At 45.0% G+C, this 19,554-nt stretch overlaps 1 protein-coding gene across 6 annotated transcripts in view; it reads left to right on the forward strand.

Moving 5' to 3' along the window:
* Positions 1–19,554, forward strand: part of EXD3 (exonuclease 3'-5' domain containing 3) — a 2,855,457-nt gene that overhangs the window by 542,256 nt on the left and 2,293,647 nt on the right. For all 6 annotated transcript variants that reach the window (XM_085610760.1, XM_085610799.1, XM_085610781.1 and 3 more), the window contains one exon: positions 7,555–7,623. In XM_085610760.1, coding sequence (XP_085466886.1) covers positions 7,590–7,623 — 34 coding nt within the window. In that variant the 5' untranslated portion in view covers positions 7,555–7,589. The remainder of the gene's footprint in view (positions 1–7,554; positions 7,624–19,554) is intronic.

A 19,554-nucleotide genomic window follows, 5' to 3' on the forward strand; every position in this document is an offset into this window, starting at 1 on the left:
GTGATGGTGCTGGGAGTGTAGTAAGCTAACCATTTTAAAAGGAATGCTATTATTTTAAAGTTTTGAGCCCGGAGAGCTTTATACCCAGTATCAGAAATAACCTGCTATTCTCCTAGTGATATTCTACAATTAATTTTTTATGTTATTTTTCTAGAAAATTGGGAACTAATAATTCAGATGTTGTCATAGTCCTAATCCAGTTGCCAACCCCCAACAGTTTGCTCTTAACCAATTATGTCATCACATGGGAGCCTTCACTCATTATTTAATTTTTAAAAATACGTATGTGAACAAAACTGAAGGAGAATGATTGATTTTCGTGACCAAGCTGAAGGTCTATCTTCACCCAGGTTTGCCACATTTAGCCAATAAGAAAGTCACACATAGGAAAAACCCTTTGGCATTCCAGCTGTGTAATATTTTATTTGAAATAGCCATCCCCATATACTTACACTTCCTCAGCAGTGTAAATGCATGGCATGTTGAAATCCTAAATGACTTGAAAAACAGTTTAGTGCAAGCTGCAATTGTGTGAACTACTTTATATCTTGTGTATTTTGTGGGCTTGCAGTTTTTTTTTTTTACAACTGCAATTCCATTCCAAATTCCTTTATGATCTCAATGAAATAAAATTGTCCTACAATTCAACTTTGTGAGTAATTTGTGCGATTTTTTTTCCTAAACAAGAGTATTTCCTTTTTTAATGTAATAGTAGAATTGGCAATTGAACCCAAGGTTGTTTATTATTCCATATGAATTTACTAAAAAGGGAGTCAAATGCTTGAAAATATACCTTATTGAGATTAATTGGGACACTGGAAATAAGAATAACGGTAAAATCAACATTTTTGTAAGAGAATCATGGCCTATCAATGATAATGGAAGCAAGGTCTATCTGTTTAATAAATCCTTAACTTTCTTCTGCGTGGTCAAGAAATTGAGATGGAACAGATCCGAAAAATTGCAAGTTACAAAAATCCCCAAGTAGCAGACTAGTCATGGAGGAACAAAATGTTGCTCTGAAGATTGAGGAGAAGTTGTTGTCTTCTGCATTAAACAATAAGTCCTCTGATTTTGAATTATTATTCTCATACCACCCCACTGAGGTACATTCTTGTATTTTATCTAAATCTCATTAAATATAACTGCTTTCAGCTGTCAAATAGAAAATAACATTGTCCACAAAGAGCTTTATTTTAGACATCTGCTACAGTGGTGGGGTGATAAAGAAATTGTAATGCAAATTGACTGCTAGAGGTAAGTGAAGAAGGTAAACAAGACCTGTGACGTTGGGCAGCCCTTACATGTGCCCTTTCTTATTGCCACCAAGCCCATCTTACTCGAGTTGTTCACTGTACTTGCCTCTGCGTCCTTGTAGATATTCCAGAGCATTGCTAAAAGTTACCACAGGAAGTCAGCCTTTCTAATATCAAAAATAGTACCTCCCAATTAATTAAGTCAAAAGCCTTTTCGGTGTCTATCATTACAGTTGCCCATTTTACTTCACTGAAAAATAGTCCATAGCCTGGACCAAATAACTTGCGTTTGCAAATATGGATCTGGGTAGTTTTTAAACATTTCGGTCCTTGTGGATGAACTTTTAACCAATAGGTGTCAGAATTTAAGGGACTAATTGGTTGATAAGAATTTATATTTTTTCAAATTAGGAATTCAGCCCCAATTGGGGGCGTGGCCAACAACATGGCCGAGTAGCTGCGTCTAGCAGAGCTCCGGCCGCCCGACGAACATCCTGACCGTAATCCTGCCTCTACAGCCACATTCCATGACCTATACCGACGCCACATGTCTCTGGTGACCGTGGTCCCCACCGGGAGCTGCTACTGCGGTATTTGAGGCAGGGAGGTGAGAGAAATTAAGGACGATCGGAACCGGCGAGAGCCGTCCAAGATGGCAGCGTAGATACGGGCAAGTCCCAGTAAGCTGATGGCTTGCGGCTGATCCACATAAGATGTAAGCGGGAGATACTGAGCACCGGTGATGAGCGAGGGGACAATGATTGCGACCACCCGGAGGGCAGATCTGCTGCCAGAGGCAATGTGAGAGCCCGGGCTCGGGATTGGAAAGGTGGGCGCAAGGACGTGCGCGCTGGCTGTCGAGAATCGGCTAACCCCCTCCGCAGACTTTATACTACGTAGGTATTGTCCAAGCGCCGCGTTGGGGAAATCCTCATGTGTGCCCAGTGAAGGGGAGGGCCCCCCGTGGAAAGGCAACCTCCCAAGGTATCCCTGGGATAGACCACTGACACGCAATGTGCCGGTACGGCCGCCCGTAATGCAAATTGGCCCCGAGACAGGCGAAGGGGACTGCAGCTAGGCACCCCTTTCCTAGACAGCCCCTCTCCTAGACAGCCCGTAGGGGGTTTTAAAACAAAAAAGAAGCTGCGGAGCACGCTGCCGGCCGTGAATCCAGGCAGATAACTGCACTTGGGGATTGGAGACAGGCGGGTCAATTGTAGGAGTGATCCCCTAACTCACCCCGGGAACCACGGTGAACACATTTAAGACCGGGAGGCCTGGACAACGCAGAGTCGATTGTAGGTGAGGCCCTGTGGTGTTGAGCCCAGCCCACGACCAGGCATGCCAGTGAGTGCAGAAAGGTGCGAGAAGGCAGTGGATTGGCATCCCTACAGACACATAGAGCTATGAGGCTGACGCTGCCCTGGAGTGAGTGCTGGGGCCTGAAGTTTGGCACTGGGTGGTGAAGCGGCAGCAGCACCCTGCACAGGAGGAGAGCTGGAGGTCAGGAGGCTCGATCCGGATACTGGCGTGGGAGACCCCGCCAGACATGTACGGTCCCCTGCCAGCCAACCTGCTGGGCCGAGGGCCACGGTGAGACACTTACCCGGGATCGGCCCCGAGACTCCGCTGTGGTCTTGGACCTGGACACAGGAACGGCTGCTTCAACGCAGCAGGCCTCACTGTACTCTATTGCCTGGCAACTAGAGGGGACCGTAGACGCCTAGGGAACGCGATATGAATAATAGCTTGAGGCGAAAACGTAGGCATAGAGTCTGGAATTGAGACGAGGCAAGTCTGGCAGTGCCCTTCCACGCCCCCCCCCCCTTCCCCCCCAGGACAGGGACCCGAGCACAGACAAGCAGGCAGATTGAGGACACACGACGGTACACCGCCTCGTAGTAGTACAGGGGACGACTCACTTCCGCCAAGTCTAATAATGGCTAGAGAGAAGGAACCCAGAACCACAAAACAAGGAAAAATGGACAAATACATAAAAGTGCTCCCGCCACCCACAGCACCGGAAGGATAGTCAGCAGGGCCGCCAGATAATATAGCCCTCCTTCAAGCCATCCACGCATCCAGAGAGGCTATAGAAGGTAAAATGGCGGAGATACAATCAGAGGTGACTCTGCTAAGACAAGATGTACGCAACATCGCGGATCGGGTGACTCAAACGGAAACTCGTATTTCAGAGGTGGAGGACACAACACACATGCTCCATTCTGATGTCAAAGACTTAAAGGCAAGCATGAGGGAGGTGATATGGAGGGTCCATGACGCGGAAAACGGGGCCCAATGAAACAATCTTCGCTCTATTGGCGTGCCGGAAGGACTAGAGGGCTCTAACCCTATATTATTCCTGACATCATGGCTGCGAGACTCCCAACCGGCAGCGCAATTCTCACCATGCTTTATTATTGAATGGGTCCACAGGATGCCGAATGTCAGACCGCCACCGGGCCCCCCCACGTCCAATGATTGCAAAATGTCTCAACTACCAAGACCGCGACATCATACTTGGAGAGTTGCGGCGAGTTGGAGAACTCAAAATGGCTAACGCCAAGGTAATGCTCTTCCCTGACTACTCAGGGGAGGTGTAGAAATTGAGGAAAATGTTTGACTCTGTGAAGGCTAAGCTGAGAACCATGCAGATTCAATATATGCTCCTCCTTCCTGCCGAATTTATAGTTATTTTCCAAGGCTCAACTCAATTTTGCAAACCCTGGAAGATGCGCGGGCCTGGCTGGAGGAACGCCCCAGATTGAGACAAAAGGAGAGCACCACAGTGTCACAACCCAAAGACAAGGCATCAAGATGGGAGCCCAGACTACAGAGACCAAAGAAAAGATGGCTACTAGCAGGAGGATGCAAAAAGCAGTGCCCCGCTAATGCTGCTGTCACTAGACGCAGAGAAGGCCTTTGACATGGTACATTGGCCATTCATGAGGCAAGTACTCCTAAAACTTGGTTTTGGACGGAACTTCCAAACCTGGGTTGGCTTGCTATACACAAACTATAGAGCGAAAGTCAGTCAACGGAGTAAAATCCACAGACTTCCCCATCCAAACGGGTACCATACAAGGCTGCCCATTATCCCCCTTGCTTTTTGCGATGGTTCTGGAACCATTGGCGTGTCTAATCAGAACTACCCCAGAAATGAAGGGCTTTCAGGACGCCACAGGACAGGTGATTGATGAATGAATTTCCCTTTATGCCGATGATATCCTCCTCTACATTTCCAGCCCCGATACAACACTACCCATTATACTTCACCTGGTTAAGGAGTTTGGCAAGTATAAAGGATATACCATTAACTGGGGGAAATCCCACCTTCATCCTGTGTGGAGACCTATAGACACATCCTCCGTCGCGGAACGCCTACATATAACTACAGATGGTTTCAAATACTTAGGACTACACATCTACGAATGAGACAGAATGCCTCACCCGTAATATCAAGCGAGTATTGGCAGAATTCAGTGAGGATGTGTCCGATGGAGACACCTCCCCCTGACGCTGTTGGGGAGGGCGGCCCTCTTTAAATTGATAACACTCCACAAGTTACTCTACATCCTTCAAAATACATACCACAAAATCCCAGATGTGATATTTAAGGAAGTAAATAACGAAATGCGCACATTACTATGGGATGGTGGCCACCCCAGAGTGGCACTCCAAACATTGCAGCATGGCCAATATAATGGGGGAATTGCTCTCCCAGACATACAGGCCTATTATAGGGCAGCACACCTAATAGTCTTTAATGAAAGGGGACATGCACCTGGGGACCACCCTACATATGCCCTGGAAAGGATCCAATTTCGCAAACACTCTTATCTAAACTACATATATGGGGGTGCAGGAACGCGACGCTTATTGCCCGCCACGCAGAGGGCTATTGAAGCCTGGAAGGGGGCAGAGAGACAGATGAAATGGGAGAAAAGGCCGACCAGATCCACGCTGCTATGGGAGGGTAAGCGATTGCCTGAATTCATGAAACTGCAGGGTTTCAAAGGCTGGAACACGATCGGGATCTCAACGTTAGGCGACATAATACGGAAAGGAGACTTTATCACATTTGCAGAACTCCAAACCGAATATAGCCCGTCTCCCAAACAGCACTATAGATATATACAACTGCAACACGCTTGGAGAACCCAAAAGCCCGAGATAACAGACCTCCCCGAATATGCTCCACGGGAAGGACGACTCCTACTAGAGGAAATACCCGAAAAGGCCGTCTCTTTGACATACAAAACTATCATTAACCATACAGAGGATACACTACCAGTGCTTAGCAGCAAATGGGAGCAAACCACTGGAGCGCTGGAGGATATTGACTGGGAGATGGTATTAATGCTCCCCAGAGAGGTACCGATTAAGCTTAGATTACGCTTGGTGCAGCTTAAAATCCTACATAGTGTGTATTATGACAGAGTGAGGTTACACGCTATGGGCAGAGCAGAGGCACCAAAATGTTTGCGTTGTAAAACGAACTGGGGCTCCTACATCCATACCTTGTGAGAGTGTCAGCTAGTACGTAGATATTGGTCCAGAATAGTACAAGAATTGAACAACATACTAGAAACACAGATACCAATGGACCCAAAATACATCCTCCTAGGAATCTACACGAATGTTGACATCCTCAGATATAAACTTTTGCTGAGTAATTTGGGACTCAGTCTCAAAGCGGGATATTGCTAAATACTGAGGTAGATCAGATTTGCCCACCATGACAGAATGGATCTCTACATGGGGGCGGAAAAAACTGTTTATACAGCCAGTGGATGTCCAAAGAAGTTTAGGAAGATCTGCCAGCCATGGCTAAGCTTCTACGGCCTAGAGTTGATCGAGGAATACTCAAATATGACCCAGTCTAATGCATGGGAGCCTACACTACTTGAGTAAAATACCTTGGAGCCGGCGAAAGGATGAGCTAAATAGGATTTATCTAGCCCATAGGAAGAGGTAGTGGGGAGGCACATGCTGCAGAATGGTTTGATTGTACAGCCTGCACGTCTACCAATAATGTTTAAAGATTATGATGACGGGTTTGTAATACATGGTACATACCTGCTGATGTTTTGGATGCTTTTTTGCAAAAAATAAAAAAAAAAACAGTTTAAAAAAAAGAATTCAGCCCCAGTTGTTTCTGTCAGGTGATCTTTTAAAGCTACATTTAGGGGATGGATGATTGCTTATAATTCTAAAATAATTAAAGGACGGTCTAGGAAAATACACGAGCTACAAAGGGCTCTAAATGTGGCTGCAGAGACTGCAGTTATAGATCCGAGTCAATAAGATTTTTTTTTAAAAAGAGCGTACACTCTCCAAAGCTTCTCAGAATATTAGGGCAACTTCTTGGCAGAAGAAATGGGTAATGATCAAACATTTTATCAAAGAACATATGAAGAGAGCCAACAGATTGAGAAACTCCGCACATGGTCTTTTAAGATTAGAAAGAAGGACAATACAATCCTGATGATCCTTAATTCTGCAACTAGAATTCAATCATCTAATACTCAAGAAATTAGTTATATTTTTCTCTAACGTTATAAGGATCTCTATCTGATAATAGATCAAGTTCCCTGAGCCAGGCTGGAGCAGTATTTTAGCTCTCTAGAGCTACCCAAATTGAGGGAAGCGCAAAAGAAAAGTCTCCACTACCACCGAGGTTGAGAGGTCACTAAAATCAATCATATGTGAATGATGGTATCACCACAGAACTATAGAAGGAATTCTCTGTTGAATTGATGCTCATTTTAGCAGAGTTGTTAAATCAAATGATGATGGGAATTGATATTTCCATTTTTTTCACATAAGCGATTTTAGTAAACCGTCCCTGCAGCCTATACATTTCCCTTCGTGTCTTTATATTTGCCTTACCCCTTTTTACACACCTGCGTTCTAACCATTTTTTAAGGATTTATTTTTGGCTACTGATTTTAATTTCCCTGCAATTTTCTTTTTTTCCCCCTAGGTAATTAAAGCAATAAAAATGCAACAATCCTGTATGCCCACCTTAGCTTCCATTGCTTTCAGTGCCCTGAAGCTGCATTAGGGAAGTGTGAGCTTTTGACAAGTGTGATTAACTGGATAGATCTCAACAGTGCTAACATTTGCAGCAGATTTTCATAGACAGGGGAGCTGTTGGGATCACAGTCTCTCTTTCACAAAGAGACATAGACGCACATGGATCATATAGAAATTGTGTTTTTGCCTTAACTGACAACTCCATTGGGCATCCTCTGACTGTGTGTGGCACACAAGTAATTTAATTTTTTTTTTTCAGGACTGAGTGCTCCAAACATCATCGCTGCTCAACTCATGGCTGAGAACAATCCTACCAGCAACACAAGAGGTGAAGGGGTTTCTTCCTTTTGAATGGTGGAATGTGAGGCATAGTTCAATTTTCTTTTGGACAAAAATATGTGGCACATGCATGAGTCCTTAATTTTTCACTTTTAAAAATATAGAATAAAACACTGATTTTACCTGAGATTTAGTCTAGTTTCATATGACGGTGAAATAAAATGACTTCACACTATTTCTTATATTGGTTAACAAGAAAGATAATGCACATTGTGTTTACTATATTTTCCTGAACAGGCTCTCTATCATCAGCTCCTTTCTCTCCCTGTATATCATATACCTTGTTTTTTAATTCTGCTATGTTATCCCATTCACTAGTGTTTATGGAACCTGTTTTTTCATCTTCACATTTTTTTTAAAGTTAAAAAACATTACATCAGTCAATGATGATATTTTTGTGGACAACACATATTTTAGGTGAAAGTGGTTTGTCCCACACAATTCCACATGGGACAGGATGTTGGAGCTTCTCAATTCCAACATAATTAAGATATAATTTTGATATTGTACAAATCCTAGATTTATACAATCTGTCCTAATCAAGCAATGATGACTAAATAGCCCATTTCTGATGGATACTTCTGCCTGTGGATTCCTCACCTTTCGAATACCCCCTGTGCCAGCATTCCACAGGAAAATTCTTTCCTAGCTCTCCCACATCGACGAGGACGTCACAATGGATCGGGTCCGCTCGCGGCACCGTATGACTTCATCGGAGCCACAAAAGGACCTCGTCGGCGTGCTGACGTCCGTTCCCTTTTTTCCGCGCCGTCGACGCTCAACTGTTTTTTCCAGGGCTCTCTATTTTCATCGTGGAAAACTTTGTATCTCGTAGTTTGTCAGAATGGCTACTTCTAGGAAAACTGGATTCAAACCCTGCAGGGAGTGTGGTGGACACATGTCTATAACAGATCCACATGATGACTGCCTGTGGTGTTTATCCTCGGACCACGGCGTCGAGGAATGCAGAAGCTGCAGGAAAATGAATCCTAAGGCTATCAAAGAACATGAAGCCAAATTGTTTATGGCGAAAGCCAAGAAGGAGAAGAGAGGTAGAAAGAGGGCAAAATCTTCATCTTCTCACACTTCGAGATCGAAGAGACACAAGAAATCCAAGAGAAGACATACCTCTCGACATCGTTCTTTGAAGGCCAGAGTATCGAGATCGAGGTCGCCGACTCCAGCTGAGCGACCTCGGAGAAGGGACTTTATCTCTCCTACTCCTTCTCCTCGGGCGACGCCAGTACCATCTCTGGCCGTGGCGTCGCAGGTTTCTGAGGCTTCTTCGCTTCATGAAGAATCACCGGCGCTGGGAGGGTCCTCTCAAGGCTGTGTGGCTTCACCTGTGCGGGCGCCGTTCACGGCTTTGCAGGCTCCATTGCGACCTCAGGTGACTCCCCAACAGGAAGGTATGGCTTCATATCCTCCTTTTCCTGCTCCTGGGGCTGACTCTTCGCATTTTCTCAATGCGATGTTTGGTTTATTTGCAAGAGCCTCAACTCCATCCGGTGCACCTTCAGGCCCCGTGGGACCTCTGGCTTTCAACCTGGGTGTGCCTCAGTTCTACCCCCAGACCCCTTTCATGCCATTTATGCCGTTGACTCCGGATTGGCATTTCCCGGCGCCGAGATAGTCTACCCCGGCTCTCCGGACTCCTTCAGCTGCTGAGTCTGCTCCAACTCTGATTCGGTCGAGGTTCGATGTCGAGGCTCCTCCATCGACGTCGCTGGTGTCTTCTCCGGTGCCGCGTGTGGCTCCGCCGGCACCGTTGCCTAAGCAACGCTCCAGGAGAGAAGCTCAGAGATTGCTTGAGGAGGAGGAGTATTTGCAAGAACAGGAGGAAGGAGAAATTGTGGACTCTGTGGATGAGTTTGAGGGCCTTCTGGAAGCTAGTGGCCTAGATACTTCTCCTGAGTATGATTTACCATCTGCAAGTGGTTGTGTTGGGCAGGACGTTGCACCTTATCATGTTGTAATTAAGAAGGCAGCTGATTTATTGGGCCTTAAACTTCCCTCTGCTGAGGTTAAGTCTAACATACTGACGGAAGTTTTGAATACTTCTTCATCTACCTCTGAGCCCCTACTTCCATTCACAGAGGCTTTAACAGAGCCAATTCTGGAGGTGTGGCGGAAGCATTTGTCTGCTCCGGCGGTATCTCATTCTATTTCGAGAAGATACAAGCCTGTCCCTGGTGACCCGGCTTTTTTGTCATCACATCTGACACCAGAGAGTCTAGTTGTCCAAGCTTTTTGTTCAAAACAGTCTTCTGGTGCTTTTCCTACCATTTTGGGTGACAGGGACTCAAAAAAGACAGAGCATGCTGCGAAGAAAGTATTTTCATCTGCAAGTATGGCTCTAAAGTCAACTAATGCGACTTGCCTTCTTGGACGATATATACATGCATTGATAGACCCTGTTGTTCAACTTGCTCCTAAGTTGCCTGAGGAGGATCGTGCCAACTTCTTGGAAGTCCTTTTGGATTCACAGGCCGCAGCACGTCAAGTGATTCAATCAGGCATGGACACTGCTGACGCTGTAGCTCGTGTTATGGGGTCATCTGTGGCTACAAGGAGACAGGCATGGCTCAAGTCTTCAGGGTTTTCGGCTGATGTACAGTCGACCTTGTTGGATTTACCCTTTGATGGGTCAAGGCTCTTTGGTTCTAAGGCGGATTCAGCCTTGGAACGTTTCAAAGATAGTAGAGCCACCACAAGATCTTTAGGCCTCCAGGTTCAGTCTAGAGGTTATGGATACAAGAGATATCGGGGCTTTGGAAGATATGTTTTCTTTCGTGGCCGCCAACAATTTCAGCAGAGCCATCAATAGCAAAATCCCTTGTACAAATCATACAGAGGGAAGACTAGGAGGCCTCAGGGGTGCAAATAGTCAGCAAGCCTCTTCCTCTACCTCCCCTCCTGCCACCGTTGGTACATCAGGAAAGCAGTTCTAGATTCCCCATCTTGGAACATGTTGGTTCAGTTGGAGGTCGGGTGTCCCACTTTCTACAAGATTGGACACTGATCACATAAGATCGTTGGGTCTTGAATCTTGTAGAGAATGGGTACGCCCTCCCATTTTTGGAGTTTCCTCCTCCTTAAACTCCTCGCGAGGGTGGTTGTTCAGAAGACCACTTGTTCCTTTTGCAGCAGGAGGTTCTCACTTTACTCCAAAAAGGTGCGATAGACGCGGTTCCGGAGCTGGATTGTTACTCCCGATATTTCCTGATCCCCAAAAAAGATGGTCGCTTGAGACCAATCTTGGACCTCAGGATTTTGAACCTTTACGTCAGACAGGAAAAGTTCAAAATGTTGACCTTGGCTCAGGTTCTCCTTGCGCTGCAACAGGAAGACTGGATGGTGTCCATCGATCTGCAAGATGAGTATTTTCATCTTCCCATCCTGAAGTCGCATCAGAAGTATCTCTGGTTCACGGTGGGATCGCAACATTACCAGTTTACAGTTCTTCCATTCGGTCCTACTTCCGCGCCTCGAGTCTTTACAAAGGTGATGGCAGTGGTAGCGGCTCATCTCAGAAGGTCGGGGGTTCCTGTTTTCCCTTACCTGAACGACTGGCTGTTGAAAGCGGAGTCTCCAGAGTTGGTTTCTCGCCACTTGCAAGTGATGACTCATCTGTTATTCAGATTGGGTTTTTTGATAAATGTACCCAAATCTCACCTGGTGCCTTCTCAGCGCAGCCTGTTCATAGGGGCAATACTGGACACAACTGTGTGCCGGGCATACCCACCTCCGCAGAGTATTCTCGACATACAGGAAATGATTCCTTTGTTTCACGATGGAGCGGTTGTTCCAGTACTGAAGGTTCTTCGCCTGCTCGGTCTGTTCGCTTCCTGCATTCTGTTGGTCAAACATGCACGCTGGCACATGAGGGCACTCCAGTGGTGCCTCCGCAGGCAGTGTATCAGCACAACGGAGATCTTGGGGAGAACATCAGAATCTCCAGAGAAGCTGCAGCGGAGCTGTCTTGGTGGAGTGTGCAGGGCAACCTGTCTCAAGGGAAGCCCTTTCAGCCTCCTCCGCCGGTGGCCACAGTGTTCACGGATGCCTCCACTCTAGGGTGGGGTGCTCAGCTGGGGAATCTGGATGTCAAAGGCCTTTGGTCTCCAGAGGAAAGGTTACTTCACATCAACCTTCTGGAATTGCGGGCGATATGTTTGGCACTGAAGGCTTTTCTCCATTCCCTTCGCGGTCAGTCGGTTCAGGTCCTGACGGACAACAGTACCGCGATATGGTACATCAACAAACAGGGAGGTGTAGGGTCGTATTGCCTCTGTCGAGAAGCTCTGCGGCTCTGGTCCTGGGGTCAGGGCCAACAGATTTGTGTATTTGCAAATCATCTGGCCGGTGTGCTGAATGTTCGTGCGGACAGTCTCAGTCGGCGTTACTCGGCCGATCACAAGTGGCGGCTTCATCCGTAGGTGGTCCATCGCATCTTTCAGATGTGGGGATCCCCTCGGTTGGACCTGTTTGCCACTCACGAGAATGCGCACTGCCCGTTATTCTGCAGTCTCCAGTATCCATTGCAGGGAGCTTTGGGGGATGCGTTTCAGATAGATTGGAGCTCACAACTTCTTTACGCGTTTCCTCCCATACCCTTGATTCCTGGGGTTCTGAGGAAGATTCGCCAAGACCGGGCCCAAGTTATATTGATCGCCCCGGATTGGCCAAGAAGGGTGTGGTACACAGATCTTCTTCACCTCTCATCGCACCCTCTGTCCGTCTCCCTCTCAGGGCAGACCTCTGCTCGCAGTCGCAGGGGCAGGTTCTACACCACCACCTCCAGAGCCTGCACCTTCATGCCTGGAGATTGAACGGGGCAACCTGAGTTCTTTCTCTCTCCTGCCAGAGATAGTGGACGTTATTCTATCATCCAGGCGACACTCCACTAAGTCTGTTTACTCTTCCAGGTGGTCCAGGTTTGTTAAGTGGTGCGGAGAGAGAGACATTGACCCTTTGAAGGCCCGATTATCTAATATTTTGGAGTTTTCTCTATCTTTAGCACAGCAAGGTTGTGCTGTAGCTACTGTTAAGGGCTATTTATCAGCTTTGTCGGCCTTTTTATGTTTGCCGGACCAGCCGTCTTTATTTAAGTCCCCAATTGTCATGGGGTTCATTAAGGGCCTTACAAATAAGTTTCCTCCCACACCTTTCGTTATACCTCAATGGGATTTGAATCTCGTACTCACTTTTTTAATGGGTTCTCATTTTGAGCCTCTTCACTCTTGCCCGTTGAGGCTTCTTTCTTTTAAAATGGTTTTCTTGATTGCCATTACCTCGGCTAGGAGGGTAAGTGAGCTTCAGGCTCTTAGTTCGAAACCTCCTTTCCTGACCATTCATGCGAATAAGTTGGTTCTAAGGACCAGGGCTGCTTTCCTTCCCAAAGTGGTTACCCCTTTTGATATGGGACAATCCATCACTTTACCTACCTTTTATCCTCCCTCTCACCCTTCCAAGGAGGAAGAGAGACTGCATCGGTTGGACCCTAAGAGGGCTGTCAGCTTTTATTTAGATCGGACTAGAGATCTGAGGCTGGACGATCAGCTTTTCGTGGGCTACATTGGGAAAATGAAAGGCAAGGCAGTGCACAAGAGGACGCTTTCCAGGTGGATTATCTTGTGCATCAAGATTTGCTACGCCCTGGCCAAGAAGGAACCACCTGAAGGTATCAGAGCTCATTCCACCAGAGCTAAGTCTGCTTCTTCTGCTTTGGCTAGAGGTGTTCCTGTTCTTGATATCTGTACGGCAGCAACTTGGGCATCCCTCCACACCTTTGTAAAGCATTACTGCTTGGACTCTGAGGTTAGGAGGAAAGGCCATTTTGCTCGCTGTTTTGCCGGATTTTTTGGTCTAGTCAGGTGGACACCCTCCTCCGGGTGGGGTACGGCTTTGAGAATCTATTCGAAAGGTGAGGAATCCATAGGCAGAAGTATCCATCAGAAGAACAAGTTCCTTACCTTCTGTAACGCTTTTTCTGGTGGATACAATATCTGCCTGTGGATTCCTCACAGGCCCACCCGCCTCCCCGTTGTCCACCTGTTTCTACCAAGAAACCGTTATTGGACCCCACCAAGCCCGAGAACTTCCGACCGATTTCTCTTTTGCCCTGGGTTGCTAAAGTGGCGGAGGCCCATGTCAATAAAGTCCTTTCGGACTTTATAAATAATAATAAGATCCTAGACCTGTCTCAGAATGGTTTCCGCGCCGGCCACAGTACCGAAACAGCACTTTTAGCAGTGAGTGAGCATCTGCGTTCCATCCTGGATGAAGGTCAAACAGCTGCACTCATATTGCTTGATTTGAGCGCCGCGTTTGACACGGTCTCCCATCAGATCCTACTGCGCCGGCTAGAAGAAGCTGGAGTAAAAGATCTTGCTCTGGAATGGTTCCGATCTTTTCTGTCAGATCATTTCAGGTTTATGCCCCCCCTTTCGCTTCTTCCATCCAGCCCATTGAGCAGGGGGTCCCGCAGGGCTCGGCTTTAAGTCCGGCTCTGTTCAACCTTTATGTTCAACCCCTGGCCGTAGTCGCACGTGACCATGGTCTTACCATGGTCTCTTACGCGGATGACACCCAGATGGTGGTGGCTTCTTCGGATGATCATGCCAACGATGCCACCCAGTTTCGGAAGGGTCTCGAGGCGGTTGCAGGCTGGATGACGGAGAACTGTCTCCAGCTCAACGCCAGTAAATCAGAGGTGCTACTGGTGGGGAAGGATGAGGGGTTTTGGAACACTCAGTGGTGGCCTCTTTCTTTGGGCCCTGGCCCTACCCCCAAGCAGGTGGTAAAGAACCTTGGGCTTTGGTTCGACTCTACCCTGGGCTTTCAAGATCACACCAAGAAAATCGCCGGCACCTGCTTTGGTCTTTTATGGGGTCTGAGGCCTATTCTAGGGTTTTTCAATTCGACGACACGTCAACTAAAAGTCCAGGCTACCATTCTATCTAGACTTGATTATGCGAATTCCTTGCTGCTAGGCGCCAATAAAGCAGAACTGAACCATCTTCAGTGTGTCCAGATTACAGCCGCACGAGTCTTACTTGGACTCTAAAGAACGTGTCTGGAGCGGGTGCCGTACGCCGCCTCCATTGGCTCCCTATCTCAAAAAGGGTCGAATTCAAGACCTTATGCCTCACCTTTAAAATGTTAGTTTTCTACACCTGAGATCTTGTCGGGCCTGATTACTCCTTATGTCCCTGCCCGCATATTGCGCTCGTCCGAACAGATCCTGGCTACTGTCCCCCGAGTTAAGCGAACTAGAGCTGGGGGCAGGTCCTTCCGTCTTCTTGCCGCTAAGCTGTGGAACTCCCTCCCCTTGAAGATCCGCAGCTTAGATTGTCTGATATCCTTCCGAAAGGCTATCAAAACTTTTCTTTTTCCCCTGGCCTAACCTGACTCCACTCGGAAACTGCTGTCAGCGCCGGGACGCCCCTTCGCTGGGGCAGCTGTGCGCTCTACAAATGGTTTTAACATAACATATGTCTTAATCATGTATATACTTTAATAATGAAAATCGCTTATTCTGTAACTATTCCTCTATACTTTTATTTATTATGCTCTTGTGAATTTATATACATATATATATATTTGGTATGCTATGTTTGCATTTGAAAATGTCTCGGTCTGCCCGTTTGCTTCGGTGGCATGGAAAAATGGGTGGAACTGACATCAGCACGCCCACGAGGTCCTTCTGTTGCTCCGATGATGTCATACGGTGCCGCGAGCAGAGCCGATCCATTGTGACGTCCTCATCGACGTGGGAGAGCTAGGAAATAATTTTCCCATGGAATGCTGGCGTAGGGGGTATTCGAAAGGTGAGGAATCCACAGGCAGATGTTGTATCCACCAGAAAAAGCGTTACTGAAGGTAAGTAACTTGTTCTTCATGTGCATGTCCTACACAAGCATAAAGTATTTACCCTCAACAAATTCAAACAGAGAGGATATCCTGAACCCATATTAACAGATGCCATGGAAAGAGTTCACAAATTGGAAAGAAATTTACTACTCACATCAAAACCCAAAAGTGATGAACAAAGGTCCGTTTTCGTTTCAAAATACTCCAGCAGAAGTCAAAGGATCAAAAAATCCATCCTAAAACATTGGCCACTACTCACATTGTAAGAAGATTTCAAGGGTATCTTTTCATTAAACCCCAGATTTGCGTATTTACGCACCAACAACATCAAAGAGTTACTAAAAGAAAAAGAAGATACATTTACATCTCTTAAACCTTATCGCGGTACCTTTACCGTGCCACAATTGCGGCAACTGCAACGCAATAATCAAAGGAAATCAAATAAGTCACCCAACAAGGGGTACTCTTGTAAAACTCAAAGTAACAGGAACTTGTGATAGTACCAACTTAATTTACATGTTGAAATGCCCATGTGGAACAGTATATGTGGGAAAAACGCAAAGGAAAATCAAAACGCGGATAATCGAACATAAGAGTAATATCCGACTCAACAATACTAAATCCACAGTGGCAGTACATTTCAATTTGTTCAACCACAATCCAAGTCAACTACGCTTTTGCATTTTAGAAATCGTGCCAACATTACCCGGTCGGGATAATCAGCAGTACCTTCTAAGAAGGGAAACTTTTTGGACAAATCATCTATCGACTCTTCAACCGAAAGGCATGAATGAACGCTTAGACTTTGGATGTTTCTTATAATTTTCGATAACCACTATTTACATATACCAAAGTTTTAACATGATCACACCAGAAGTACTGTGCAAAACAATTTTTTTATCAATTTTTTCTTATTAGTTCTGAAATCCTGTAGTTCTGAAATTAATAATTATCCTATTTTATTGAGGAAACACAGTCAGATAAATTCAAAGTAGGGTGAATAGAACAATTCACATTCTTTTATCTGTTTCTTTGTACCGCCCCCCCTTGACCATACGATCATATGGATCGTTTACACGACCCGTACTTTTATACATTAACCAAAAGATTCATTTCTTTCACTTATCTTTGACATTTCATCACTCCCACAATTCACTATTTTAATCTTATGAGCAGGCAATCTTTATTGATATTTTTGAACACATAAACGTAAAACGGAGTAGTCTGTCCTTTTACACACTGCATCGCAGTCGCAGTACTCCTTATTTTTCAATTTTTTTAGTGATAATATGAATCGCCAAAATTAAATGCAGCAATCAAAAACACTTATATTATTTATTTATCTCTATTTACGTTCGTATCCGCAGTCTGTTTTCTACACTTACGTTGTATGAAATAGGTAGTACTTTTTTACTGTCGGGCAACACCTGATTCGCGAATTAGTATTTACGGCCGATTCACGTCAGACACGCACAAACACACGAAGTATCACTTCCGGTACCAGCACGTAATCGTCGTCCGAAGGTGAGCGTTAAACTTTGATCGTCTGTTAAATTCTTTTGCGAAAACAAAATATCATTCAATACCAGGTTTTTGCACTCAGGCGTCTTTTAGATACTTCTTTTTTAAAAAGACGTGATACCGGCGCTTAAAGTAAGGTCAGACTTTCACACTTTTCCGCGCCAACTTTCATCAATGCTACCTACAGCCAGCTATAGCACAAGTGTCTTTCTCACCTGTACTATTGTTTATAAATATCACGCACCACGCCGTAAACAAACGGTTGGAAAGAACAGTTATCCCCCCCCCCATTTTTTAAATTAAATATAAACACGTTTCAGACGATAATTCATTTTTCATTTGTACTGTTTTGGAGCATTACGTTTTTTAATTTTTTTAATTTAATTAAATGTACCAAAGTATAAGATATGTTTCACTGCCAGGTTTGTAAATCTAAAACGGGCTTCCGTTCATCTACTTCTTTAAAGTTTTTTGAAATTTCGAGGAGATAACAATTGTGAATTAAGTCTTGTAAACATCATGCAAATTATACCTCTCTTGCACTTTCAGAATGTAAGGCCCCTGAAGAAGGGCAAAGCCCGAAATGCATTGGACGGAATTAATGTTATACTATGAATGCAATAGTATAAAACTATTTAAAATTGAGAAAAGAAATTCATAATATGAAATAAAAAGAAGAAACCATCGAACAAATTTGTATAAAACTTTATTGAAACTAAACAGTTGAAGCACATTTAAGGAGTGCACAGTTGGGGACGTTACTCCCAAGGGAAATAACGCACATCTTTGTAGTATTACTTACCTTGTGCTCAGAAGGGTCACCAACTCTGCACCCATCATCTCGATGAATCACGATTAAATTTGACCACACAAATACATCAAGGAGTGCGAAGGTTCCACATTCCAATTGGATTCACATGCCCTATGTTTAACATTGAGATGGTACTGAAAGGAATTGGGCTTCCTTATTCATCAGCTCTGAGGAGGCACGCTCAATTACTTGTAATACACGTCTATTTAGCCACATACCATTTCAAGCAAGAAGATAAAAAAACCTAAAATAGTAACAGTACATAACATCTTGGAAACTTGTTTAGTATTAGATTAAACTTGTATACACTGCCAGAATGAAGCAGCCAAGAGTCAGACTGTAATACGTGAGAACAGAAATCAGCCGAGATCTTCATTTGTATACTGTGCAAATATCAAGCTGACGTAAACAAAAATGCAAAAATAATTAACATGTACATTGTTACAGTGTGTGGGGGCGGTGTGAGTTTAGAATCACCCTTAGACTTTAGTGTCAGGTCATGAGTCTTACAATCCGATTTCAATTCCTGGATGGGGGAGGAAGGGTCTTCCCTTGATGGCTGAAAGAGAGTTACAGAGGATATGGGCTAATTGGATAGGAGGAGTGGAATGTTGATGCAGCACAGAGTGATTTGGGTAAGACCAGGACATTCTTGTTGGCAGATCACAAGCTGTAGTGATGGTTTTATCACGTAAGGATGGAAGAAATTTAATAAGATGTTAAGCCATGAGTAGCTTTAGATGCAAGTGTTAACAACTTAAAAACAGCTCTGTGTTTTGGTGCGAACAGCCTGCCTGGTGGCAAAAAGAATAGATGGGAGTGTGCATAAGGGAATATAAAATGTTCTTGAGGCAAACTTTAAAACCTTATCCACTGGGGCAAATTAGTAATGTTCGGGGCCCAAGACAGATAGAATAATCCAGTATACTGAGTACCGGAAAATAAATGCTTAAGCTGCGTGAAATGGGATATGCATTCAGTACTTGGTACCGAGCTGTGGTAGCATTGGTAAATATTTCGGCTTCCAATCTCATTGGATTTAAATGAGATCTGAAATTTCTGGCACAGAACGTGAATGTCAGGATGTAAGCGGGGTACTAGATGAGAAATGATTGATAGGCTGTCACAGTAGTAGAAAGCAAGTGTTAGAAAAATTCAACATGAGTGATCGTAGCGCCTTCCAGTGACTAATAGGTGTGCGACAATCCTGTATGCGTTATTGGAAGAGGGTTGGGAAGGAGAGACACCAAAGGAGGTGGTGTGAAGGAAATCAGCACTTCTTGACTGAGCTGTGAAGAATGCCTACTGGTTGATCAGCGGGCGAGTGTAACTTGGAGTGATCAGTAAGAATTAAGGGACCAAATTAAAGATATGGTGATCAACCATGTCAAACGCATTAGAAATAATGGGAGTTTGAGGATGGATAGTAGTTAATTGTAATGGGCTACTGTTAGGAAGCTAATAAACAGTGTGCACTATCTGAGTGACTTGCACAGCAGGGATATTGAAGGGGATTTTGATTGTGTTTTTCTGTTCATTGATTGATACATTTTAAACACTTCATAAATGTTGAACGCTTATGAGAAGGAATGGAAGATTGGAGTTTTTGAACAATTGTTTATCCCAACTATCTTACTATTGTAAATGATGCCCCGTTTCAGCTACTAGTTTTAGAACCATCTCCTCCTCCTGCTCTCCCTAGTATTGTACTATTCG

The sequence above is a fragment of the Triturus cristatus genome, chromosome 1_2 (assembly GCF_964204655.1).
Source record: "Triturus cristatus chromosome 1_2, aTriCri1.1, whole genome shotgun sequence".
In the NCBI taxonomy this organism is placed as follows: Eukaryota; Metazoa; Chordata; class Amphibia; order Caudata; family Salamandridae; genus Triturus; species Triturus cristatus.